Source organism: Lissotriton helveticus, chromosome 1_1 (assembly GCF_964261635.1).
Source record: "Lissotriton helveticus chromosome 1_1, aLisHel1.1, whole genome shotgun sequence".
In the NCBI taxonomy this organism is placed as follows: Eukaryota; Metazoa; Chordata; class Amphibia; order Caudata; family Salamandridae; genus Lissotriton; species Lissotriton helveticus.
The window spans coordinates 1,830,183,526-1,830,209,691 of record NC_136057.1 but is presented as its reverse complement, the minus strand read 5'-3'; the positions used below and the strand labels follow the sequence as shown (position 1 = coordinate 1,830,209,691).

At 45.4% G+C, this 26,166-nt stretch overlaps 1 protein-coding gene across 1 annotated transcript in view; it reads right to left on the bottom strand.

Annotated features, from left to right (window-relative positions):
- LOC144765655 (guanylyl cyclase C-like) overlaps positions 1-26,166 on the bottom strand; it is a 577,462-nt gene that overhangs the window by 529,999 nt on the left and 21,297 nt on the right. The window contains exons 3-4 of the mRNA XM_078650332.1: positions 24,158-24,225; positions 13,870-14,085 (exon numbers count right to left, since the gene is read on the bottom strand). Coding sequence (XP_078506458.1) covers positions 13,870-14,085; positions 24,158-24,225 — 284 coding nt within the window. The remainder of the gene's footprint in view (positions 1-13,869; positions 14,086-24,157; positions 24,226-26,166) is intronic.

Sequence of the window (26,166 nt, the reverse complement as noted above, 5' to 3'; positions counted from 1 at the left end):
GAGAAGCAGAGCACAAAGCAGAACAACCTAAATCCAATGAATCCAAAAAGCACTGATTCTGTACCCCTAATTTTCCTGCCCACTTATCCCCGAATTTCCCAGTGTCATCCTTCTTTAATTCTGCTAAACTAGCATAAAAAAATCGTATAGAGCACTCTCCACCCTGATCTATGGATTCCATAAGATTATTTTTCCGAAATCCACATTCTCCTCCTTTTTTCTTCTCCAAAAAGCTCCTAACTTGCAAATATTTAAAAAAGCTATTTCTTGTTATATCAAATTTCGCGATCAAATCTGAAAATTGTAAGATGTTCCCATCCATCCCCATCAGGTCCCCTATTTTCTTTATACCTTTCATATTCCAGTCTGCCATTATAGAGTCAGAGAAGATCAAGGGTGGTAGTGTTCTATTCCTATATATTCTAGTATACCTATTGTATCTTCCCAATCCGCATTTTTTTACTACCGCTATCCAGATATTATATGCAGCTTTAACTGTTTTAAAACGTGTATGTTTATAGTAAAGGAAATCCGCACAATTTAGAAAAGCATTTGAAGCATCTGCCCCCAATACGATAGAGTATACCATTGTCGAAAATGATCTAACATTCAAATCTAAATCGCCTGCACCCAGCAAGCCCTGAGTGAATTGTAGTACAGATGCCCAATAATACAACCTGAAATCCGGGACCCCCCATCCTCCAGTAGCCCTCGGCAAAGTCATAAACTTATAGGCCCTTCTAGTCTTCCCATATGACCATATAAATTTATTTAGTATCGATTCCAACTTATTAAACCAGATTGATTAAAAAAAAAGAGGGATGGTGCGAAAGAGATAAAGGAATTTGGGGAGTATAATCATTTTTATAACATTTGTACGCCCGACTAACGTAAGCCTAAGATTATTTATTCTGACCAATTCTGTGCTTACGTTCCTAATTAAAGGGGAGATATTCCGTTCTACCACGGTGTCCAGATTAGGTGAGATCTCGACTCCTAAATACACTGCTGCTGGAACCACCCGTGTATCGATATATTGAACCTTTGTATTTTTAATAATCTGTGTTTTTGCGCTATTTAATTTGTATCCAGATATTCTGCCAAATTTACTAGCCTCCAGCTCAACCTCCCCCATTGCTTTAGATGGATCTGGGGTGATTATAGCAACGTCGTCTGCATACGCTAATACGTTAACCTCTAATCCGTTTGAGACAAGAGGTATGATATTAGGATTCAACTTCAGATAACGCAAATACGGATCCATATATAGTGCAAATAGGAGAGGAGAACTAGGACAGCCCTGTCTAGTACCTCTTTTTATTTGTACAGGTGCGGTTAAATCTCGATTTACTTTAATTCTAGCTGTAGGTGCCTTGTATAGAGCCTGGATTGCCCTAATATATTTGTTGCCAAAGCCATATAATTTCATTATTTCCCACATATAATCCCATGCGACCCTGTCAAAGGCCTTCTCGGCATCGAGGAATAAGGCTGCCACAGGGCCGCCGGCAACTTCCATAGCATCAAAGCAAGTAATCACTGTTCTAACATGTGTTGTGGTGCCTTTCCCGGGGATAAAGCCATGTTGTTCCGGCAAAACTAATTTGTCTATGACAGTGGACAGCCTTGTTGCCAAAATTTTTGAATACAGTTTCACATCTGCATTCATAAGGGCGATTGGTCGATATGACCCTGGGGCTGTGGATGGCTTGCCTTTTTTTAAAATAACTATAATCTCAGTGCCTCCCCAGGAATCTGGGACTGACACTTCCCTCTGTGCTTGTAAAAGGGTATCCAATAACTCCAGACTTATAGATGAGGAAAGGCTACACTACTAGCAAATAAGAAATTGGGTAATTAATCCTAAAATCAGACTAGCAGCCATAAGATATAAGATGACCTGCCAAAAAACTATTCTCTTTCTACTCTGGTCCTAAGGGCAAAAGTTTTAAAACATTGTAGAGTGCTATTTTAATCGCAGACAACACATTCTTGATCTTGCAAAGTGAAGTGGGAGCTCTACCTGAGCGGAGAAGTTACTAACGCAGACGAGGAAACGTTACTTGTAGACATCACTCAGGGTAAGATCAGTATATAAATTAAAGAGGTCCACCACCATTTACTTTATGGTTGATACTGTATATCTCAACCGTATGTATCATACAATCAGCCCTAGATGCTGGAGGGGATGCAGCCAAAGGGGAGATTTCACTACACATCTAGTGGTCATGATCTGGTCTAGCTGGGTTTTGCAAAGATCTACAGGCAGAAAACAATATAATATTTTTTAAGCATCATAAACGTCTGTAGTTTGTTACATGTACATACTTCTGTTTGCCAATCAAACTGGGTGCTGAGCAGAAAATACCTTGGTTTGAATGGACTTTAGAATCAAGCCTGGGCATGACACTTTGATTCGCTTGCACTGCACTACGGTTGGTCTCCAAAGATCTGGAGGGACGGTACAATGACTGGGGTCACAGGGCTTCAGGGAGCTGGAAGGTTTACACATTGGAAGCGTTCTTTAGCACCTTGCAAAATAGTTAGTGTTTTGAACTTTATTGTAAAGAGTGTGCAGTATGCTTTCACTGTGTTCGGCTGTATTGAATCCAGGGGTAGAAAAATGTTTATGAGCAGCATCAGGTAGCTCTAAGTATTTATATTTGGAAAATGACTTTTTATTACAGAGGATGTAGAATCTTCGAGGTCAGTATTTGGGTGTTCGTAATAGAATAAGTGTTTTGATTTAAGGGGACATAGAGCCTCAAATTGTTGTTGAATAAAGGGTACTTCATTTTGTAGAACAAGTGAACTCGCTTGAAAGCGCCAGTGCAACACAAGTTGTTTTAAACATAGTTTTCTTTTGTAGAAAAATGTCAACTTGTGGGATAGTAATATTCCTCAGTGCGACAGGACATTTGAAAATCTTGAAACAATATGTTAATGAGTATTTCTTGGTAAACAACCTTTACAACGCAACTTTTACCACGCAGTGCCTTTACAATGCAACTTTTACAACGCAAACCATTACAACGCATTGCGCTGGGGGGCGCTCTAGGATAGGGAATAGGTTTAATGTACTATCCAACACCTTCCCTGCTATTCACGGGGACTGGAGTTGGAATAGTAAATTAAACAATTCACTATCCAGCGCCTAAAAGCACTATGTGTTGTAATGGGATGCATCGTAAAAACCGCGTTGTAAAAGCATGCGATGTAAAAGCATGCGTTGTAATGTCATACATCCGTATTTCTTTTCTGTCCCACCTGAACAGTTTTTCTGAACATGTTTGAATGTACCCACATATTCCCTGCCAAACCTAAGAGTCCCTTAATTCAAGATTTTATTGTTGTGGTATTGGTATTCCAAAAACGAATAATGCCTGACTGTATAAATCACTTTAAAAATGAATCTTTTCTTACTTCTCTGCTTTCAAGTTTTGCTTTCATATTCCACCCATTTTTTGATGCAAAGTTGAACTTTCGTGAAAAAAAACAGTGATTGAACAAGATGATGTCATATATATGAAGCCAAATAATATTTCTGTTTAAGGACCTGATTTAGAGTTGGATGGTAACTGAAGCTGGCTCTGGTGGCTCAGTTGACTAATGCATCCACTGCAAGGGCCTGTATTTGACCTTATGGTCACAGGTTCAAATCTTGATGGGTCCTCTCAACCTTTCATCCATCTGAGGTCGATAAAATGAGTACCATTGAGTTGGGTAACAATAGACATCTGGTATTCAGCGCCAAGATACCCCGTTAGAGTTGAACCTATGCTTTACAAATACATGTTATGTTAAAATCTCCAATATGTGGAGGAAGTGGTAAGTCTTCCCCTGAGGTAGTCTCATCCGGTGGGAAATGCGCTGGCGCTGGGGTAATTAAGTCTGTCATACCATTCTTGTAATGGCAGGAATTCTGCTTGCAGAGTCTACACCTGCCTAAAAAAATCCAATGCCACGCATACCATTTCCACGGTAAATATTACTGATTTAGTATTATGGATTAAAGCTAGCCTGGCTGATGAGGGGTGTTACCCCGAAACCTGTCCCAGGATGCTTGTTTCCGGTTCAGGGAAGACCTGCCTTGGCAGTTCGGGCTGGACTGTTCCCATGAGTCACAGGATCAAGACTGATTTGCATATAGCTGGGTCTGAACTGAGGTGGCGAAGTGGGCTAAAGAACAATGATGGATCAAACCCAGATCTGTGACTGGGGGTGAGTGTCTGAAAAGTATCAGTGCTCTGTCTATCATCTCTTTGTGCTTGCTTTGTTTACCCTAAATTGGCAAGGTATGCCCAGACATGGGTCCCTTACTCACTTTGCCACTGGATTCAAGATAGAGTGGCTGATGAGGGGTGTTACCCCATAACTGGTCCGAGGATGCTTGTTTCCGGTTCAGGGAAGACCTGGCTTGGCAGTTCGGGCTGGACTGTTCCAATGAGGCACCAGGTCAAGACTTATTTCCATATAGCTGGGTCTGAACTGAGGTGGCGAAGTGAGCTAAAGAATGATTATGGATTCAACCCAGATCTGTGACTTGGTCTGAGAGTCTGAAAAGTTTCTGGGTGTGAGTTTCTGAAAAGTTTCAGTGCTCCGTCTATCATCTTGTTGTGTTTGCTAAATAATAGCAGGACATCATTACACTATGACTTGTTAAGAAAATGGCAAGCGGGTCGTGTAGTCATGGGTTTCCAATATATCTTTTTACCAATGGATGTATATGTTATGATTTCTGTATATGTTTGAATCAACCTTATTCTGCTTGATATTGTTGGGGAGGAGGAGCTGTGTGATTACCTTTCCAGATTATTTAAACATGCCATAGGTAAGTCCGACAGAACCACCATTTGTTTCTCTGTACAGTTATCCAACACAACATATCAAAATTCTTAGCTTGCATCTTTGCATGGAGAAAACTGGACGGGCGCTTTATACTTTGACATTTGCAAATCAGCATGTCCTGGCAAAATCTAAGAAGGTGCTACATGTATGTATTGCACCATCTCTCCTTACCCCTAATGCACTGCAAACATCAAATACTCCCAAGAACCCCTACATTTCCCCTGACATTTCTGTTACCTAGAACATCTATGGATGTATGACTTATATGGACCCCAACACCTTTTCCGACCCATAATGCCCTGCAAACGACAAGGCATTGCTAAATAAATACAATTCCCTTGCATCTTGGTGATTTTGTGTCCAATAGCATTCAGCTTTACCGTCAATTATTCCCACACTTCTGCTGAATAGAACAGTAGCCAAAAGGGGTGGGTGGGCCTAGAGACACAAAACGAAAGGCAAGAATAGTGACTATGTGAAGTCAATGAAAGTCTTTACATGGGAGTAAGCTGCAGTGTTTGGGCCCAGATTAGTTATAATTCTGGGAACCCTACAATCTCAGGCCTTTGGAAAAAAGAGATCCTGCAGAGGTGTGGCTTGTGTAGATCTCACATTATTTTCATACCCTGGGTATGGTAAACACAATTTATTAATAATTCACATGGGCAAATGGGCCTGTGGTTGAATGACACCCAGAGAAATCAAAAAACTCCTTGCATTTCAGAAAAGTAGAGATCCCGGATAATGGTGGATCCTACCAGTTTCCATGGATACCGCTAGTTATATTTAATCAGAATACACTGCAAATGTCAAACAATGGTTCAAAACCAATATTCTCCCAATTCTCCTGAGGGAGAGGGATAACTGCCATATTTGAGCCCAGTCTGCTGGCAGCCAGAGAACACTACTAAATATGGGCACTAGAGACCAGAGGGAATTCAGGAGGATGTGACTTTTGCAGATCCCACTTTTTAATACCCAGAATGCGCTTCAAGTATGGATAAAAAAACAAACTTTTTTGTCAAATTTTGGTGCCATAGAACCGTTAAATATGCAGCCAACAAAAGCAATCCTAAGATTCTGATTTCCCATATTTAAAAAAAGGTGTCAACACTGTATTCATGTGGTTATTTTTTGCCCTTTGCTGTACCTTTTGATAAGCCCACCAAAACATGTGAGAAGCTGTTTTTATCAGAGGGTATACGTGAATGCCTGATCTTGGTACTGTTGCAGCTGCCAATAAATTCTGTTGTTCACCACTGGGTAAATGTGAGTATTGAGTGATTTTCTAAAATGTTTGATGTGTGCAGGACAAGGAGAGATTGTGTGATGCACTGAAATCACATATCCTCAGATTCTCCCAGATATCTACTTTTCAAAATGGTGTGGTGATGGCATGTTTCTCTGGGTCTCATGCAAAGGCCAAAAGGGGTAAACGTATTACTTTTCAAATTGTAAATGACAAACTGTATATCTTAACTTTTCAATGCAGAAATGCAGTTTTTGTGTGCTCATCTCCAACGTGGTACAGCCCACCATATATGTGGTTTCATTATGCCAACGTAATGTATGGGAGAGCCATGTGGGGGTCCTCAGATGGCCAGATACTAGATCATGGTGTAGTATCCCTGCAAATTCTCCAGGTATACAGAGGGATAGGACTTGCCGGTGTCTAAGAAAGGCTGCAAGTCTTGTGTGCTCTGGTGCAGCTCTACCTTTGCTGCCACTTCTGGACCTGTAGAGACTAAAACAAGCGTGAGATTGGCTTCTCTAGGGAGAGGGGCTAGTGGTACCCAAATCAGATGGCTCTGTGATGGCTGGGGGCTGAATGCCAGCGTGGACAATCCGAAGTCCCCACCCCATTGGGAAACAGTGGTGATTGCTGCGGGGACCTGCTGACCCATACTGGGTGGGGAGTAGCACAGCAGACCACTGTGTTCTATATGTGAGGTCTGGTGTGTGGAGGAGTACTCGGGTTGGAGCTGCACCATGAGAGTCTTCCAGGGACCAGCAGTGACTGTGGCATAAAAGGTGTATGGAGTCGGTGCCACAAGAGGGGTGCAGGAGATTATGCCGGGCGAGCCCTTGTTTTCTGTCCCTCCACCAATGTGCTGACTAGACACCATAGCACCCAATGAGAAAAGTCTGGGGCTGTACTGTGCAGGGAGAATATGCATCCACAGGACCAGAGATCGAAGCACTGGAAGAATCCTAGGAACTTTTTCTCCCAGAAACTGCCCCCTCCAGAGACTTTTCAAATGGATGATGGGGAACGGCCAAGAGAGAGCGAAGTATCGATGACATAAGGTGAAGCGCTGATGAAGACGGCTTTGTAAGAGATGTAAGGTTCTAAACAACACATGGAGGGCAGAATGTCATCTATAGAGGGTGGTGGGATTCCCTCATAAGCTCTATCTCCAAGACCGAAAGGGAGGCTGGAGGCTTGGACTGGAAGGTGGCCTTGACGGAGATCAAGATGCAGGAATAAAAGACTCTTTCCCAGCATAGTTAACCATTTGAAAACAACACAATGACTGCCATCATCTTATTTTAAACGAAAGTTGAAAACTCGAGAATTATTCGTGAGGGCATATAGCAGAGTTCTGGGATTCCCAGCAGCATCTAGACACAGAGTTCAACACCAGAGAGCTTTTTAAAAGCAGAGGCCCTGTATGGCACAAAGGTGCGATCTGTGAAACTGATCAAAGAATCTAATTTGCCTGCCAATGAGAGCTACTCATATTACTCTTCTGGTAGAGTTGGGTAACGTGCATCAGAGAGAAACTGTGAACTAACTGACAGCTAAGAAAGGAGTCATGCTGGTTAAGGGGGCAAAAGTTCACGGAGTTACGGATCCGAGCCGTTCAGCCTTACCGAGGAGGCAAAACCCGCAACATTCAAAGAAGGACTGTGTCTGTGGCGAAAAAAGTTAGTTGTTTTACTCTCCACGCTTGAGTGTAGTAGATTGTGAGGCAACATGTGTTCCAGCACCAGTGCAGTGAGGAACTACTTAAACTCTGTGGGGCTTATTTACAAGCCCCTTGCGGCACCGGTGAGTCACTTTTAATATCTGTGTCTGTAGCGCAGTCAGAGGGAGGTGCTCCCTGCGGAGATCTGACTGGTGTCCTCTGGTCCGATGCTTGTCGTGTGGTGGTATGTCTCAGATGGACGGTCAAAACTGAGAGGTCGTCCCACTTTAGGCAGAAGGATTAGCGATATATGTTTGGCCTTTTTTTATTTTTGTAATACATGTTTGAGTTAACTGGGGCGTTGTATATTATACAAGTGTGATTGTTGACATAGCCTCTGTTCCCTACTCGTCCAATCTGAGTATATCTTTATTGAGAATAATTTTCTGTGTGGCTAGCATGCCGAATAGCAAAATGTAAAGGAGACAGACTATACAAATAGTTTATCTTTGTTGTAAATTAAGCTGCTTGCAACATTTGTTATATGTGTGGGATTTTGCTGTTGCATAGCCCATTGATGCTGCCTTTCTTATTCTGATAACAAACAAATTTAAAGCTAAAGGGGCACATGCATCAATGGAAATTGCATTCGCAAATGGTGCGAATCGCAAAAATCGTCCGTTTGCGAATGCAATTCCAATTTTTGGGATGCATTATAATTTTTGTAATTTTCGCAATTTAAGAAATCGCAAAATTGTGATTTCTTAAATTGCGATTGCATTTAAGGAATCTCAAATTGAGATTACTTAAATGCAATGCATCAAACTTTTAAAATTTGCGAATTCGCAAATAAGGGGAGCAAATTACCATGAAGTTGACCTTCATGGTAATTTGCGAAAACTTTGAAAAATGCACTACAGTGCATTTTTCAAAGTTCCATTTTACACACACACATGCCCTTGGGGCATGTGTGTGTGCAAAATGTACTTATAGGCAGATTTCAGGGGTGCAACAGGGTGACCTTTCTCAATTTGCGAATTTCTAATGGTGAATCGCAGATTAAGAATGTCTTCCCATTCATTCCTATGGGCCTCTAGGCCCATAGGAATGGATGGGGAGGTATTCTTTAATTGCGATTCTCAATTAGAGAATCGCAATTAAGGAATTTTAAGAAATCGCTATTTTTTTGCGATTTCTTGATGCATTGCAGTTTACAATTCCTTAATTGCGATTCCTTATTTTTCACAATTAAGGAATCGCAAAATGCAATATTGATGCATGTGCCCCAAAGTCTCCAGTTATTGAAAACACATGATCATTGTCGCTAGCGGGCCTTGGCTTCTCTTTGGAGCAGTATGGGGGGTGAAGGCTACGATCTAATCGCACAAGAGACCTGAAAGGCAGAAGGAAGTAGAAGCCAAAAAGAGCCACAAGGGTTGCCAGGGCACTCTGCTCCCCGTTACTAGGAATCAATTTTGGTCAACATCCGAAATGAGACATATCAGGGGTAACCCTGGGTCTGCTCCAATTCCTATAAGCACCTCCCAAAATGAATCCTACTCTGGGATTATTAGAGAACCCAGAACACTGAGGAGCAATCCTGCCAAATTGGCATTGGTGCCCTGCCCAATAAGTTATATGCTCGGGATCATGCTCCTGTCGCAGTCTTTCCAAGTAGTATCACTGACACAGAAGGAGTCTCCACATTCTAAGAGTACATCTCACTCTATCTTTGTGCCTGGGATTCTGTAATCAGGGCCACTTTCTTTGGCAGCTATGTGGCTAAAATAACTTGCCGCCTAATGGGCTTTCCCCTCCCATACGGGTAGGGGCAATTTACTCTCCTGGCATGGAAAAACTCTGTTTGCTGCTGTGTGGAGTCTGGCTCTGTGCCATGGGGCCTGCTTCTCCAGTGAAGGTCTCTGGTACAAGTGTGAAACAAGCTTGGACATTGCAACTGGACCACAGAGCCCTATCAGAAATCTTCTTTACCACTCCACCACAGACTCCCAAAGTGGGTGGCATGAACTGGAGTATAGTTCCTCCGATCTGCTCCCCAGAACAATAGAAATAACTAAGCTTTACTATAGTAGGGGTAAGCCAGTTTTACTCAGGGGTGGCACTCCCCTCATTTCATTCTTCACTGGTGACCAGTTGGCTTTACCTGCCGCTGGTCGCCCAGTCAGGGGAGTAACTTCCCAATTGGTCCCACATAAGTGGAAAAATCACGGGGTAATTTATGCCCTCAGGGGAATTAACCGCTAGGCATTTCATACATCTAGGGTGTTTAGTGGTATTTCCTCCCTTGGCGGTCTGTTAGGAGAGAGTGCTATTCCCATCTCACTGTGCTCCCAGGGGTGTGTGTAAAACACAGGGATTGTTTTTGCTCTGTGGGAAGACTTGATCTTGTTGTCAGAGAGGGGTACTTTGTACAATTCTAACACATTATAATGTGTTCAGTGGGCTTCGACTATCCCTGGATGCCCCAAATAGGTGCCCAAGGGGTTGAAGAAGCTTACTGGACAAGAGGAAGATATGAATTGGCCCTGGCGTAATGAGATGATTGTCCCAGGGCACATTTTCCCTTAAGATTCTCTCCATGAATGGGAACTGATTGGAGGGGGTGCTTCCCCCCAGTTTTTTCGCATGGCATGGAAAAGCCTATGGACTCCAGAAAATAACCAAAAGGTGGAGAAATCTCCCCAACCTCGGTGGTAATTGCTCTCTAAGTGTAAAAATCATCCCCAAGCCTTTCCTGTCAGTAGTTGTGACCAGTCAATTGGGATTATCTCTGATCAGTCCAGGGTATGCAGGAAGACACGAAGGTTTATTTTGGCTGAAACAAAAATTATACCCTGTGCCAAAGAGGCCACTCTCGCTTTTATAATCCCAGTCGCCCAATGGGAGGATACTGGCTTAAGGACCGTAGTGGTGATGTATTTCTGTTTGGTATGTTTTGTTAATGCTTGCTTTATTGCGCAACTTAGAATGTAATTCTTAATACAGAATGTTTTCCTTTGAATGTATGGAGTCTTCTTCAGTCTTGTATTTGATGGGCTTCAGCAGTTGCCTGTTGGACTCTGGACTGAAGAGGCACTCCTCCTGTGGGTGAAACAGTTTGGAATAAATCTACTTAATTCAACTTTCGTGGTCTTCTGGATTGTGTGCCTTCCTACCTCTAAAGGGACCATGGTCTTTTTTACAATCGATGAGCAGGAAAGCATTCAGGAGGGGGGGGGTCTCTCTCTGTTCCATTGATGGCTTTCCTGTGGAACTCGGGCCAGTGAGCAGTATTATTGTGCCAGAGCTGCCCTGCATGGTAGTGTTTTCATAGTCAGATGAGGTATCTCTAGATTTCTGGTTGTGTCACAAATCTGATGCCTGAAGTGCTTTGGGGCGGGCACAGAAGTGCTTCTGCTGACAGCACATGCTGTCACATGCAGCACGGAAGCAGCCAGTCTAAGTATCAGGGTCTCCCCTGAACCCTGATACCAGGATATGACGTCCTTGTCCTTAGCACTGATATCACATTCTTTGCACTTGAGGGATTGAAGGACAAATACCTCACCTTGGTACTGTGCTACTCTTTTAAGAAGGGCTGCTAAAGCACCAAAGAGAGCTTCCTGCCAGAAATACTGACCGAGAATCCAATCAGAAAAGGGTAAATTACAGTTGAGGCACAACAGTGGTTCCACATATTGGTGGAGGAAACAGTATAAGCACAAGCAGAATTATTGCTAAAATAAGGCTACTAGACAGAGATAATTCCACCAGTGGATTTTTCACCGGCAGACAAGACTCCCACCCCCAATGGAGCACTCCCACTTCCTCCCCAAACCATTAATTACATTTGTCATCTAACTCTAAGCTTCTTAAAGTTAAAATAATTGCAGCTTCACATGTAAGACATGGTCTTCTTCTTCAACCACTATTTTTCACAATGGTTAAGGTTTGCATCAAACCATGAGAAGAAAATGCAAATTTAGAGAAATCTGATTTTAAAGTGATTCATTTGGTCGGAAACAGAAAAATGTTATTTATTGTTCCGATATGAATTTTAGTAGATTGCAATGTTGAAATATCAGGCACTTGGAGTAAGGAAGTATAAAAGGATTATTTCCCCTTTTAAATGCATTCAAAATAAATCCTTAGGCGAGTCAAAAGAGGGAAAGGACATTAATAGTTTCTAAATCTAGGTTTTCAATTGGTGACTATTCCACAAAGGCATCATTACTAGCAAAAGAGTTAAAAAAGACATGTGAAATCCTTTCATGCAGCACTTTGCCTAAAGGGGCGTTCCATGGGTGTTGCTGTGGGTGTTCCTACGCAACACCCATGGATTCTGCTGTAATCCCAGATTAACAATGTTTCATAAACCTGGGAATGTGTCAGAATCCTAGGCCTCCCCAGGGGAGGCGTAAGGATGCACAACGAGGAGAAATACTTTTGTTTCTCATGGTTTTTCCTCTATCTATGCGTTGAAAGAGAAAAACACCTCTTGTGATTGTTTTTGTGCAGGAAGGTATCCTTTCCTGCACAAAAACAATCATCCCCGCAACGCAGGCAGCCTTGCACCATGGTGCACGGCTGCATGCGTTGGCGCATGGCATCCAATTGTGTGCCAGGCAGGGGAGAGCTCAGGGATTCGTCATATTGTTGATAATACGACGCATCCCTTTGCTTTGAAAGTAACACAGCGCAATGCAGGGAAATGGATTGCGGCATCGTGCTGCGTTACTTTCTTGTGAATAAGGCTCCAAGTGTTTATGGAACTAAGATAAAAAATGCAGTATTATTGTTGAGACCATACTATTGTTTTATTGTTTATCATAGCCAATGGAGCCTGGGAGTATATGCTGTTTCATGTGCTGAATATGCTTAGTGGACCAGAGTAAATATGTAGTACTTTTTAGCAGGGCATTGGTTCTCCTGTTTTAATAATTGTAGGAGATAAGCCCTGGTGTCTTGATACAATCACACAGAGGTTTTTGGGGGGCTTCTTTGTCGCACATAGCATCAGTAACTGGTTTAGTGGATATTGTAGTTGTTTTGGTGGACAGTTTATATCTTTTCTAATTTTTAGAGTTGTTTTTTTCTTTTGATAAATTTTTTCTGTACGCGATCAGCATTGCACTTTGCACTTTAGGGAAATAGGTTCCTAACTGAGTCACGTGCTGCTATATTTATTGAACAATAATGCTATGTTCTGCTTTATCTTGACTGTGGTTTTTAGATTGTGATGGTTTTTAATAACTTGAAACAATAAAATTGTATCTATCATTTGCCTTATCACACAAATCAATGTGCATGAAAGATGGACCAATGATTTACTTATGCATTAACCTGATACCACAAACCAATTGGATTGTATACAAACCAGCTTAGTACATGCAAACTAATGTAACTTCTGTAAACTAATGCACTATGCACATCCACTATGTTTCATACACAAGGCAACGTATTGTTATGTGAACCTGTGGTTGATATAAACCAATATGGGTCTGTTTTTGAGATGTGCAAGCTGCTTCTCTCAGGTGGGATAGCACTCTGCTTAAGTTTAACTAGCCTGATGTTCCCACAACTGGATTTTCTGCAAAGGTTGAGTGTGGGGAGTTAGAAGTAGAAGTAAGTTTATTGTTGATTAATTAAAATCTTACAATATACATTCATAAAAAGCATGTTAAAAAATAAAAGTTGGGGAGTTTAATGCCAGCTAAAAAGTGAGTGGTTGCATTGTGGAGACACAGCTATCTTAGGTCAGAGCACACTGAGGATGAATGTCCGAGCACCGTTGGGTCTCAGCTCAGAAAAAAGAGGGGCAAAAAGTCAGCATGAGCCAAGAGACAGGCCAAAGCTAAGGCGACATGAAGATGAAGAAACAATAGGCAGCGTTTGCAGGCCAGGTCACACGATGCCCTGAAGCCTAAAAACAGTGGATCCACAGGAGAAAGGCCAGTGGGATTACTGGGAGTTTTTAAGAAGGCTGCAGGTCACAGGATCAAAGCAAAAGGGAATCTAATTTTTCCAACCACCACCCACCCAAATCATCCTCTGAAATCAAAATGAAGAGACAAAAGTCACTAGCCAATAACATCACTGTTAAGGTTCTCACCACATGCAGTCCTCCGTGTTTTCAGGCTTCTTATAAATGTAGACGGACTCCCATTTATAAGGCTTCACCGGGTGGCCATTGTACTGCCAGAGCTCATAAAAGAAGTACACCAGCTTTCTGGCGGGTGTCAGAACTCGAGTCAGGTTGGCATAGTAGTCACAGGACAACGCAAAGCTTCCCGCCGAGATCAACGGCACGCCTTTCTTGGCACCAAGTCTAATAACAATAATCAGAAAAGAGGTTAGAATTGCTGTTAGAACTGACACAACCAAGATAGTGGTCACACAAAGTGACATCACACCAAACCGAATTAGAATACAGATCCCTTTCTAGGGTTACAGTCTTAGGATAGATGCCATTTCTGTGGGAGATTGGTTTGATGAGGTAGGCAAGAGATCTGAAAAGGTGCTAAATAATCAACTGAGTGATGGTATGAAGAAGGATTGTGTAGCAGCAGGCTTCATTAAGTCAGTGGCGGAATGCCATATGTGTCTGGTTAAAAATAACAAAAGGACAGCCTTTCAGCCAACTTGAAGTGATTTAAGGTATGTTAATTTACATAACGATAAAAGTCAATTACTAGTGGGTATGTGGTTCAGGGGCTGCTAGTTGAAACTGTAAACTACAAAGAGTTCTGTCGGGTAGCTGAATTCTTTGAGAATTTGTGAAGAATGTTGAACATTCGGCATCACTGACAAAGGGTCAATAAATGATCCCTTTAGAGAAAAGAATGAGAGTTTTTTTTAATAGACACAAATTATACCCCAAACATGACACAAAGGACGCTTTCTAAGTTGGCATATTCAGCGTCATATATCAAATCCTACATCTAGCATAATATTTTTTTACTCTACGCTTCTTTTTCACAATAAGCTGGCCATAACACTTCAAAACATACAGTAAATCAAAAAACACGACTCAGTGAAAAAGTGATAAATGGTGAAAATGGAATAATCACAATATACACACATACATAACATACAAATTTGAAAACATGAACTGTCTGATGCCCAAGACTCAAGGTTCAAACTATGCTTTATCCTAATCTTATTTTCTGTTTTAGGATAGCTGGCGCGGACATAAAACGATGCCATTGACGTTTCGACCCTATGGTCGAAAATCTAGGTAGCTCCTTACCTAGATTTTTGGTCTGGTTTCTTAGTACATTTTTTTTCCTACCTTAAGTTAAAAGGACAAGGGAAATTAGCCTACCATTCCACTTTGAAGCCTGTAAACTCCAGAATGGTCAACAGGGAGAACAAATTTCAGGTTGTACGTCGGTTCTCCATCAAAACTATAAGGTTATAACATTTCAATTTAATGTCTCATGGCACATATTTACACCTAAGAATTAAAGGATTTCTAGTTGAACGGAACCCTTCCATCATCCCAAAGTATGTGTAATTCTGTTCAGCCTGATTCACAAGCTGGTGTTCGCACGCTCGATACAATTTCACACTTAGTTTAACAAACAAAAAAGTCTCACTATGCAAATCTTAAATTAACAAGCATTTACAATGCAACAGTTTCGCCTTAGCAATGCCTCGGCACTGTCAGGTCGTGCATCTAAGGATGGAACGAGTAGTACAGAAGAATTCACTTTAATAAACGTTTACTTCGACTCAAGGTGAAGATTTTAGATGCAGTTGAGGGGCACTGGTCATGGTCCCCACGCAAGAAGACAAACTAACCTCCTACCTCTGGTTTTAGCTACAGGCGGCCATAAATGCCAGTACCTGCTGTGCTTATGACAGCTACGTCCCTAAACATTTGATTTAATGGCCACACTCAGCTTGATTGATGTGGTTCCCCGACTCATTTTCAAATGCCTTTCCGTCACGTGTGATCCTCGACCAATAAAGCGGAACACGCGCTCAGTGTCTTGCTGCATGTGTGTCGTTTTCTTGCGGGTCACTCTTTGATGTTGGTTGCCCTTATGGTAAATGGTTCTCGCGTCTTTGGTGCATTTGTGCATATTTATCAACACTTAATTAGCAACACAACCCTGTGTGAGGGGAAAGGGTTCAGATATATATGCGTGTCAAAGTTGTAAAGGCCGGTGCACGAAGGGGCAGGGAAGGGTACCGAAGATACAGGTGCGTCCGTGCCTGTGACACCTGTTGCAGCGGTGACATGGGAGGCTGTCGGAAAAGTTGCACTGTGCCCAGATAGAAGCTGTGTGTCACCTTCCCTCTAAAGGACGGTGGGGGGTGGGGCGGTGCTGTCACTAGCACAAGGTGACCGCTGTCACTGTAAGCAACGTGTTCACACACCCGATGCGCTCCATCCCTCTCGGCGCAGATGTTCCTTCCATAGTACATGACAGTATGAACATAGAGCTATTCGTCGCCGCGATCCATTGGTGCAGCAGGTGCAGTGGCACCGAGGCCCAGTGCCTTAGTGTGGTGGGGGGGTGCATTTCCTCTCTAGCACTAGGGCTCGTGACACACTGGGTGCTCTAATGAGTGCACGCATGTTTATTCCACCTCAACCATGAGCGTAGTGGAAAAGGTATGTGGCCACTGTCACCCAGAAGTGTGAGAGGTCGACACTACTCAACCAGGAGGCAGGGGGAAAATGTACCTCTTTTGCCCTGGGACTCAAGGAACCATTGCTACTCCAAAGCATCTGTCCTACGCATGGGTAGTAAAATATATCAATAAGTGGGGTACAGAGGGCCCATCACACGTGCCCCCCGCTCCGTGACACACTGATGCACTAATGATGTCGCCTCTGTCGCTGGCCAAGAAGAGCCATGTAGAAGCGACGGGGGGGGGTATTGGGGTGGCTCTTCAGTGCCAATCCAAACGCATTTGAAAACCCCCTGAAACCAGGCGGCCGCAGAGGGACTTTGATGGGGCCATACTGTTTCTGGTAGAACCGTGTTAATGATGACAGTGAACTGCACAGCGCTGCATGGTAAGTATCGGCCAGAGAAATGACTGGAAATGCAACTGGCCCAAAGAGGATAGAGCGATTATTAAGGAAGAGGGAACAGATACGGGGCACTGAGGCGTGTGTCCTGGTTGTCAGGCCTCGTTACTGGTTGCGCAGCGCCTCCGTCACCGCGCATAAATAACGGGACCCAAGGACACACTGCGTGGTCTCCGCGTGGTCCGGAATAGCCCCGTGACCACGCCTTCTTTATTTATACATCACGCGGTCGTGACGTAGCACGACCGCACTAACGCACGGCTGCGTGCGTAACAACTAGACTGCCACCGGCAGTCTTTAAACATTACACTCCTTTCAACCTTTATTAAAGCAAAAGAAAACTTGAGTCCACAGTCTATTAAAAAAAACACTTGCTTCACCTGGACATGTGAACAAAACCAAAATTGGCCGGCAGGCCTGTTACCAGTCTGATGATCAGGTTCCGCAGGTTCACCCTACAGCAAAGTCTGCCAGCTGCGAGGAGGGGGCTGGGTTCCTCCTCAGTCCGTAACCGGCAGCCTCTCCTCGGAACAGGATTCTTCGTGGGGTGTCTTGTCTGGCTCGAGTGGGTGACGGCCTGCCTTCAGAGGGGAGAGAGTGCTCCTCACTGGGCCTCTCAGGATTCGGCGGGCTTCCCATGGATTGTTCCTCAGTGTTTCCATGCCCACTCGCCGGGGAGATGGTACCGGGTGTTGCAGTACTTGGTGTCGCTCTGCTCGGTTCCTGACTGGGCTGATCTCCGGGTGGGCCAGAGGCCCGCTTAAATAAGGACACATTGCGTGTGACAGTTTCTCCGTCTAGTTGCGCCGTTACCATTGTACCTGATCGGCGTGTGACTGTCCAGGGTCGGGGTTCGAACGGGAGCCTGAACTTACTTCCTGGGTATCGGTCTCTTACATAGACACGATCTCTTTCCCAGATGGATGATTCCTTGGCTCGACGTCTGAAGCTGGCGTATTCGTTTGAGCGTTTCCTGTTGAGCAGAGTTTGCCGGGAGTCCGCTTCAGTTGGGGTCCAGGTGTGATGGTGAGGAATGGTGTCTCGGACTATTCTACCCATGGCTGACGGCCCCGGGGCGGCTGTGGTAGTGCGATGAGGCGTGAGCCGGTATTCCCTCAGGAACGTATAGATGGCTTTTTCCAGGGGTGCTTCTTCCGCGTGGGCAATCCGAATTACCTTATTGAGGGTCCTCATGAATCTCTCTGCCTCGCCGTTGGCTTGAGGCCATCTGGGGGTGATTTTCTTGTGCTGGATCCCCCACTCCTGGAGATAGTCAGCAAACTCCTGACTTTGGAACGGCGGTCCGTTGTTGGTCTTGACCAGTTCGAAAATGCCGTGGGTGGCGATGATTTTCTCGAACTTTGCAGTTACTTCTTTGGCAGTAAGCGATGTTAGTATTTCTACCTCTGGGTACTTGGTCAGGTCGTCAATGACAACGAGCATGTAGCGTCCATCCGGGAGATGCTCGAAGTTGGCACTCACTTGCTCCCAGGGCCTTTCCGGGTTCTCGTCGGTGACTACTGAAGGAGGTGGTTCGGGTGGACCTGCCGCTTGGCACCAGCGGCACTCCTTGACCAATTGCTCGACTCTCGTGTCCATTTCCGGGAACCACACTTTTGCCCTGAGTCTGCTCTTCGTTTTCACCATTCCCTGGTGGCCACTGTGCGCTAACTCGATTGCCTGTTGTGTCAGGCTCGCTGGCATCACAATTCTAGGTCCACGGAGGACGCATCCTTGGCTGTCCACTGACAGTTCGTCCTTTACCTTGAGGATGGTGTCCAGCGTCCGCTTAGCTTCGGAGGTTCTCTGACTTAGCGATGCCTGGAGTGTTCTCCAGTCATTTTGTCTCAGGGCGGTTATCACCAGCTGTAGAACTTCATCATTTCGGGTCGCGTCCACAATCATATTGATGCTCATGGGCAGTGCTCGTGTTCGCTCCAGGATGATCTTCACGTACTCCTCCGTGTCTTCGGCATCTTCTTTTTCCTGGGTGGTTGCCGCTCGGGGATGCCTGGAGAGGTAGTCGGCCGGGTTATTTGCACCAGGCTTGAACTCCAGCTTGTAATCATATTCTTGGAGTTGTAGAATCCACTTTTCAATTCTGGGGGTCGGCTTGGAGACTGATCCTCTGAATAAAGGGAGCAGAGGCTTATGATCGGTGGAGACAGTGAACGGATGTCCGTAGACGTACACATGGAAGTGCCTGCAGGCCCAGTGGATCGCGATGACTACCCTCTCAGTTTGTGAGTAGCGTTGTTCTGTTTCCGTGAGTGACCGGCTTGCATAGGCTATGGGTGCCCAGTTGTCACCACCTTGGCTCTGTGTCAGTACCGCTCCGAGTCCATACGGGCTGGCGTCTACTGCTATGTTAGTTGCCTTGGTAGGGTCGAAGTATGATAAGGTCATGTTAGCTGACAGGGCCGCCTTGGTGTTCTGAAATGCCTGCTCCTGGTCTTCTCCCCACTGCCATGGGGTGGTAGACTTTGTGAGCTCTCTCAGTGGCCTGGTGAGATTGGAGAGGTCTGGGATGAATCGCCCGCAGAAATTCACCATTCCGAGGAAACTCCGAACCTCTGACGTGTTGTTCGGCGCTGGGGCTGCTTGCACGTGGCGAGGACGGGTGCACCATGAGGCCAGACACGTCGGCCCTTCTGACAGCGGCCGTCCAAAGCACAGCCAGCACGGGGGGACAGCCGTTCCGGGGAAGAGCAGCAAGCCTACCTTTGATCCTCCCTTTGGGCCCACAGCGTCACTGAGCCACCCCTCTTTTCACTATGGCGACCATTCCGCCAATAGAGCCCTTCACTGTCGATGGAGCACCTGCGTCCCTAGCCCCGAGATGGAAGGACTGGGCTGATCTCCGGGTGGGCCAGATGCCCGCTTGAAGAAGGACACATTGCGTGTGACAGTTTCTCCGTCTCGTTGCGCCGTTACCATTGTACCTGATCGGCGTGTGACTGTCCAGGGTCGGGGTTCGAACGGGAGCCTGAACTTACTTCCTGGGTATCGGTCTCTTACATAGACACGATCTCTTTCCCAGATGGATGATTCCTTGGCTCGACGTCTGAAGCTGGCGTTTTTGTTTGAGCGTTTCCTGTTGAGCAGAGTTTGCCGGGAGTCCGCTTCAGTTGGGGTCCAGGTGTGATGGTGAGGAATGGTGTCTCGGACTATTCTACCCATGGCTGTGGTAGTGGCTTGCTGCTCTTCCCCGGAACGGATGTCCCCCCGTGCTGGCTGTGCTTTGGACGGCCGCTGTCAGAAGGGCCGACGTGTCTGGCCTCATGGGAATGCACCCTCTCAACCCGCCGAGCTGATGTGGCGGTAGAGGATGAGTAAGTCCACAGGACGCAGGGCAGCGCCAGTACCTGAATCCCGAGTCTGGGCTCCTCTAGGACTGGGATCACGCACTGAGTAGCCCTTGTTGAGCAGGCTCAAAATCGTCCCCTGTGAGGTCCGACTGCCAGGCTGCCTGGCGCGTGTTGCCGCTTACACGTGGCGAGGACAGGTGCACCATGAGGCGCGGGCCGCGTGATCTGCCTGGGACGGGATCGCCGAAGGGAGGGTGGCGGAGCGTGGCAGAGAGTGCTTCGAGGCACTGCCTGGGCTCGTCAGGCCCTCGTCGCCATTGTCAGGCCTCGTTACTGGTTGCGCAGCGCATCCGTCGCCGCGCATAAATAACGGGACCCAAGGACACACTGCGTGGTCTCCGCGTGGTCCGGAATAGCCCCGTGACCACGCCTTCTTTATTTATACATCACGCGGTCGTGACGTATCACGACCGCACTAACGCACGGCTGCGTGCGTAACAACTAGACTGCCACCGGCAGTCTTTAAACATTACACTGGTATATCCAGAAGCCCATCGGGCTGAGGGACGTGTGTCTGTCGCGCACCCTCTATTCCCATAGCAGATATTAAACGGAAGGAAGGACGTGTCTGCAGCTGTCACGCTTCCCCACCCGCCCCCGCCTCGTCTCTTCTGCCCTCTCAGGCACTCTCCTCCCCCGACTCCCACATAAACATTCGCTCATGCTGAACGGCCCGAATAAGTGATGGCGGTGGGGCCAGAGTTCAGCTCCACCTTGAACGGCGGAGCTAAAGGCCACGGGGCCTGTGATCAGCGAGATGAGTAATAACGCCTGGCGAGCCATGCTGCATTCAATCACAAGGAGCGCCCGGGGCTGCGCCGCCTCTGGAGGCCCCGCCGCTGGACACTGCTCTGACAGCCTGATCCAGAGAACGTGTGTAAATTAGCAACACGTCCGAGGCGCGGAGATTCAGAGTTTACACACATCTTAAGACAGCATTGCAGATGTTATCAAAGCGCAGCAGCTCGCAAGCCCAGACCTGGACTGCTATACACAGATTAGAACGCTTTTGTCTTTGTTGCAGATGTCTGTGGTCCTGTTTCAAATGGAAAGTATCCACTCCAGTACCATTGCAAGGGCTGACATTTCAGGGCTGCAATTATTTTTGACCTTTTATTTCCATAATTGAAGTAAAACCAGCATGGGGAGAGTGAGCTCTGTACACATCTTCCCCTCCACACGGACAGCGGGAGGGGGGGCGGGAATGGACAGTGGGAGGGGGGGCGGGAACACGACCAGCGGGAGGGGGGGCAGGAACGGGAACACGAACAGCGGGAGGGGGGGGCAGGAACGGACAGTGGGACATCACGCAACCCACCCCTGCAAACGACGCGTTAAAAATGGCCAACACAAACATTTAAAAAAAAAAACACCCGCCCACCGCCGCATGACGTGCGAAAAGGGGCAGGATGAGAAAAAGATCGACGGAACGCCCACAAATCGCCTCGGACCCTGACGGACAGATCTCAATTCCAATGGCTAGCCTCCATTTATGGAGCTAGCCAATGGAAGTGAGAGGCGGTGACCAAGCCACATACTCTTCTCAAAAGTTTTCGCCTGGGCCGAAAAGCTGCGCGGCGCAGCTTTTGACGAGGCGAAACCTAAAAAGGGGTTGTTTATAAAAATAAAAACGGCAAGTGGTGCTTGGCATACGCACAGAACCCACTTGACACAACCTGTACTGGGCACACCTGGTTGTGACAGCAAGGGTACAATGAATAAGGCATAACTGAAGGTCATGCCCTTTGTCCACCTTCTGCTGGAATAACCCCATTCCGTTTCCTGTGGAATTTGTGGCAGAGAGCCAGGGAATATGGCAAGGGCATCTTTTGACCAAGCAGTCGTGAAGTAAAATCCTAAAATTGGCAGCAATACTGTGTGCATGGCATAACCAAAGGCCAAGTCCTGTGCCCAGTATCATAAAAGCATGGCCTACTGGCCCAGCAGGTGATATTGTCACAGATGCCGAGTTCAGCGCATGACCCATGGCCCAGCCCTGGCACTGATGGGGGCTCAGCTCCAGCGTTCTCAATAGTGCCACATCATGTTGTATGTTGTAGTACTTGTATAGCGCCCGAATCACCCCACATGGGGTCTCTCCGGCGCTTGTACAAATACCGCTGTGGAACCCTTCCTGGCTTTTCCCTGTGAGGCGCCCACTCCTGGGCACCCCCAAGTTACAGCCAGGCATTCTAGCGCTGTGGGGGCCGTTGTGGAGATTAAGAAAGCTATTGCCCATAGTTGCAGAGTGGGACCCATGATTAGAATAGGCACCGAGGCGAGAATTATCAGGTCCGAGGAAATTGAGACCAAGACCCGCCAAGGCGGGAATTGAACCCTGGTCCCGGGCCAGACCTTTGCATCAGGGTCTGCCGCTCTAACCATTGAGCCACACTTCTCCACCTAACCATTGAGCCACATTTCTCCACACCCTCAACAAACTGAGCTCACCCAGATAGACATGTCGAGGCAAGTAGGAACTGTTGAACAAATTTAATGTAGTGCAATAGGGAGCAATCTTTAATGCTTTAAATATTTCAAGATGACACATTTAGAATTGCATTATAAACCTTGCTTTTCACCACAAATTTTTGTATTAAAATTATCTTCAAAGTGTGCCATTTGCCCATTTTTTCAAACTTTTCTCAGGCGAACAACCCCCGAAACCCACCCTAATGTCAGTGGGCTCCTTCGTTTGTTGGCTTACTACTTAAAACTCATCCACAACTTTAACGCCCTACCACTTTCAAATGTCACCTGCCGCCTATACCCATGTTGAGTATCCTAGAGCATTGCCACTGTCCATTCCAGATGGGTACAGTGGGCATGAGTACTGGCTTCAGGCGGATAAAGGCAGTGAGCTGCAACCAGTATCTCTACATGTAATATTCATAATCTCACAAATGACATCACATATGTCATCACAAGTGATGTCAATGAAATCACATCTGCAAAAATAACAGTTGTTGGACAGAATGCAGAACGATGTCCTACATTCACCCCAGTACAGAGAACTGGGCCTAAATCCATCGTTTATTTGCTAACCATGCCATTCCAGTTTGGACCCAGACTTATGCAAATCAGTCTTGACCCTGCGCCCAATGGGAACAGTCCAGCTCAAATGCTAGGCCAGGTCCTCCCTGGACTGGAAACAAGCATCCTAGGACCAGCTTCGGGCTTTCAGCCCTCATCAGCCAGCACCACTTGACTCCAGTCAAACTGGAATGGCACGGTGAGCAAAAAAACTATGGATTTAGGCCCAGATTTCTGTACTGGGGCGGATGTATGACATTGTTCTGCTTTTTGTCTATCAATTGTTCTTTTTGCATGAAATTACCTCGAACATCACATTCTGACATTTGGAATGGCATCACTGATGCTGCATAAAATTGCACTTTTCACATATTATAGAACATGATGATGGAACATTCAAAACGCTTGCCAACTATTAGCCATCTACAGTGTGCATTACATTCTGGGAACAGAGATCAGCTTGCAACCAAGCTCTGAATCAGCTGTGTATGGCCACTTGTACATGGGGGGGGGGGGGCTGGGGGGAGGGGTATCTAGCAGCAGAGCATGGCCTGCAGCCCTGTACACGAGCCAGCTGCACAAAGTGCCGGATTACCAAATAGGCAAAGTAGGCACCGGCCAATGAGCCCCACTCCTTTTAGGGGCCCCAAAACAACGGATCAAAGTAATATTGATTTGTTCTTGAAAGAAATTACAATCAACTTTGCTTACATTTTTTCCAAAAGATATTAAAAAAATGCATCAACTGAAGGACACGAAAACTCTACATTAAAAGTTTCTATAGAAAATAGAAAATATTGTATTAAAATTGTTGGTTGGTAAGATTAAAAACTTATTTGGAGATAATTTGTGGGGGCAACATTTCGACTGCCTAAGAGCCTACACAGGGTTTAACCTGGCACTGCCTGCACACAGGACACAACATATCCTTTACAATACGCCTCAGTACTTACGTGACCATTTGGTAGGTTGCATAGGAGCAGGTGGGGCCGAGGATTGCGCAGCCCAGTTGACCTGTACTCTGTGGGGGGAAAACAACACAAGTTTTTATCAAGATACTGCATTTGCTAATCAAAAGGTATTTACAAGATTCACTGTTATTTTAAGACATTAGCCAGTGTGCACTGCCCTCTGCTACGGTTCAGGAAGAAGCTACGTAGTGGTAGGTAACAGGGAGTTTCTCTTTAAAGCGCTTTTAGGGTTTCATTAAGGGCATTTTTTTGTCCGAGGCAGGCACGTCTCTGGATTTCACACTACTGACACTAGGCTTTCTGTATCTTATCTTTGTTCCACTGGATTCTCGAAATAGCATAGCTCAATAACTTAATACCTCCCTAAAGTAATACTCTCCTAGTGCCCAAGGGGTGTCCAGTGCACACACAGGAGGGCTGAGCTCTACTAGATTTTGAGGATACACACATGAAATACATTAAATTACTATTTGGGCTCCCAGTTTCATGGTATTTATTATTTTAACATTTCCCTCTGTATGTATCTATATTTATTTTTTCCTCATTATATTGTTGTTTATCCATATTTATTTTATTTTTTGAGAATAAATGGAGTCGTAAAATGGTATATTTCCACATTTATTTAACTGATAAACATGCACTCATACTTTGATGCCTGTTGCGTTTTAGCAAATTAAGCAGGCAAATATAACAAAGCTCTACTCCGGCAGGTAAATTAACATTGTATGCAAATATATGCTAACATATACCTGTGTTTAAGGGAATCTCATCCTGTTTTAAATACCCATGGTGACTATCTGCTTAGCAGTTGGTCTGGAATTCATGAAGGACAACAAGGAAGTCACTCACAAGAAGCATAATTTTCTGTATTTTTCAGTTTTCGAAAAAAACAAACTGAGAGGAACTATATTGTTTTCGGTCTGTATTTATCTGTAAAAATCAGTAAAAACAGAAAAAAGGAAACTTTACAATTCATCTCGAAGGACATCCTTTAGATTGTAAGTGGTTATGTTGAAAATCTGGAATCAATTTCTCCTTGTGGCCCTACACTGGACAGCTCAGCTGCAACACCTCTCGACTTTTCTCTGCACTGAGAATGCTTTGAGACTTGAATCCACATTCTCTGAAGCAGTCTTAGGGATACATGGTTGCAGGGCCAGCTTTAGCACTAGTGGCACCTGGTGCGACATTCTTTTTGGGCACTCCCATTACCTCCTCTTTGGATTCCCTCACTACCACCTTGAAAAATGGTCCCTCTTCTCTCCATAGCCCCTCTCTCACATACATTTCATTTGTTTTAAAGGGCCAGTAAAGGCTGGCTTTACTAACCCATTCGGCTAGCCACATAAAATATAGATCTGTTCTTTGCAGCACGCATAAGAACCCTCTGAACTATTTTATGGCCACTAGACAAAAATCAGATCTCTCTCTTTAGCAGGAACATTAATCACAAGTTATCTTGAAATATTTTTTTTACTGCCTGAAAGGTGGATGAACAAAGAACTCTGCAGCAGGTGTTAAATGTAAGTTATGCTAAACACAGTGCCCCCCTGAGGTCAGCCCCCCCCTTCCAGGTCAGCGCCCAGTGCAACCGCACCAGTCGCACTGCCCTAAAGACGACCCTGTATGGTTGCACAGTATATGAACGGATAACGATGACACCAGGGCTTTAAGTACCCAGGGTCTCACTGGTGCTGAGCACCAGCAGTTTTTTAAAGGGGGCCTCGAAACTGGTCTCTATCGGGCTCTGTTTTGTTCCCTGGCAAAGGCGGTCCGTGTTTTTCTGGACCGCAGTGACAGCAGTCACATTTATGTGCACATGCTCACACTACTCACTTCTCACTAGTAGAGAATTTACGGCATGACAGGTGAAAGGTGTAGGGAAAGGGAAATCCTTTAAAAAGAGTTATTTTCTCTTTGGATTTCCCTTTTTAAAACGCAGGAGCAGCAATATTGTTGTGGTGTCACCAGGGCTTTAAGTTAAAGATTTT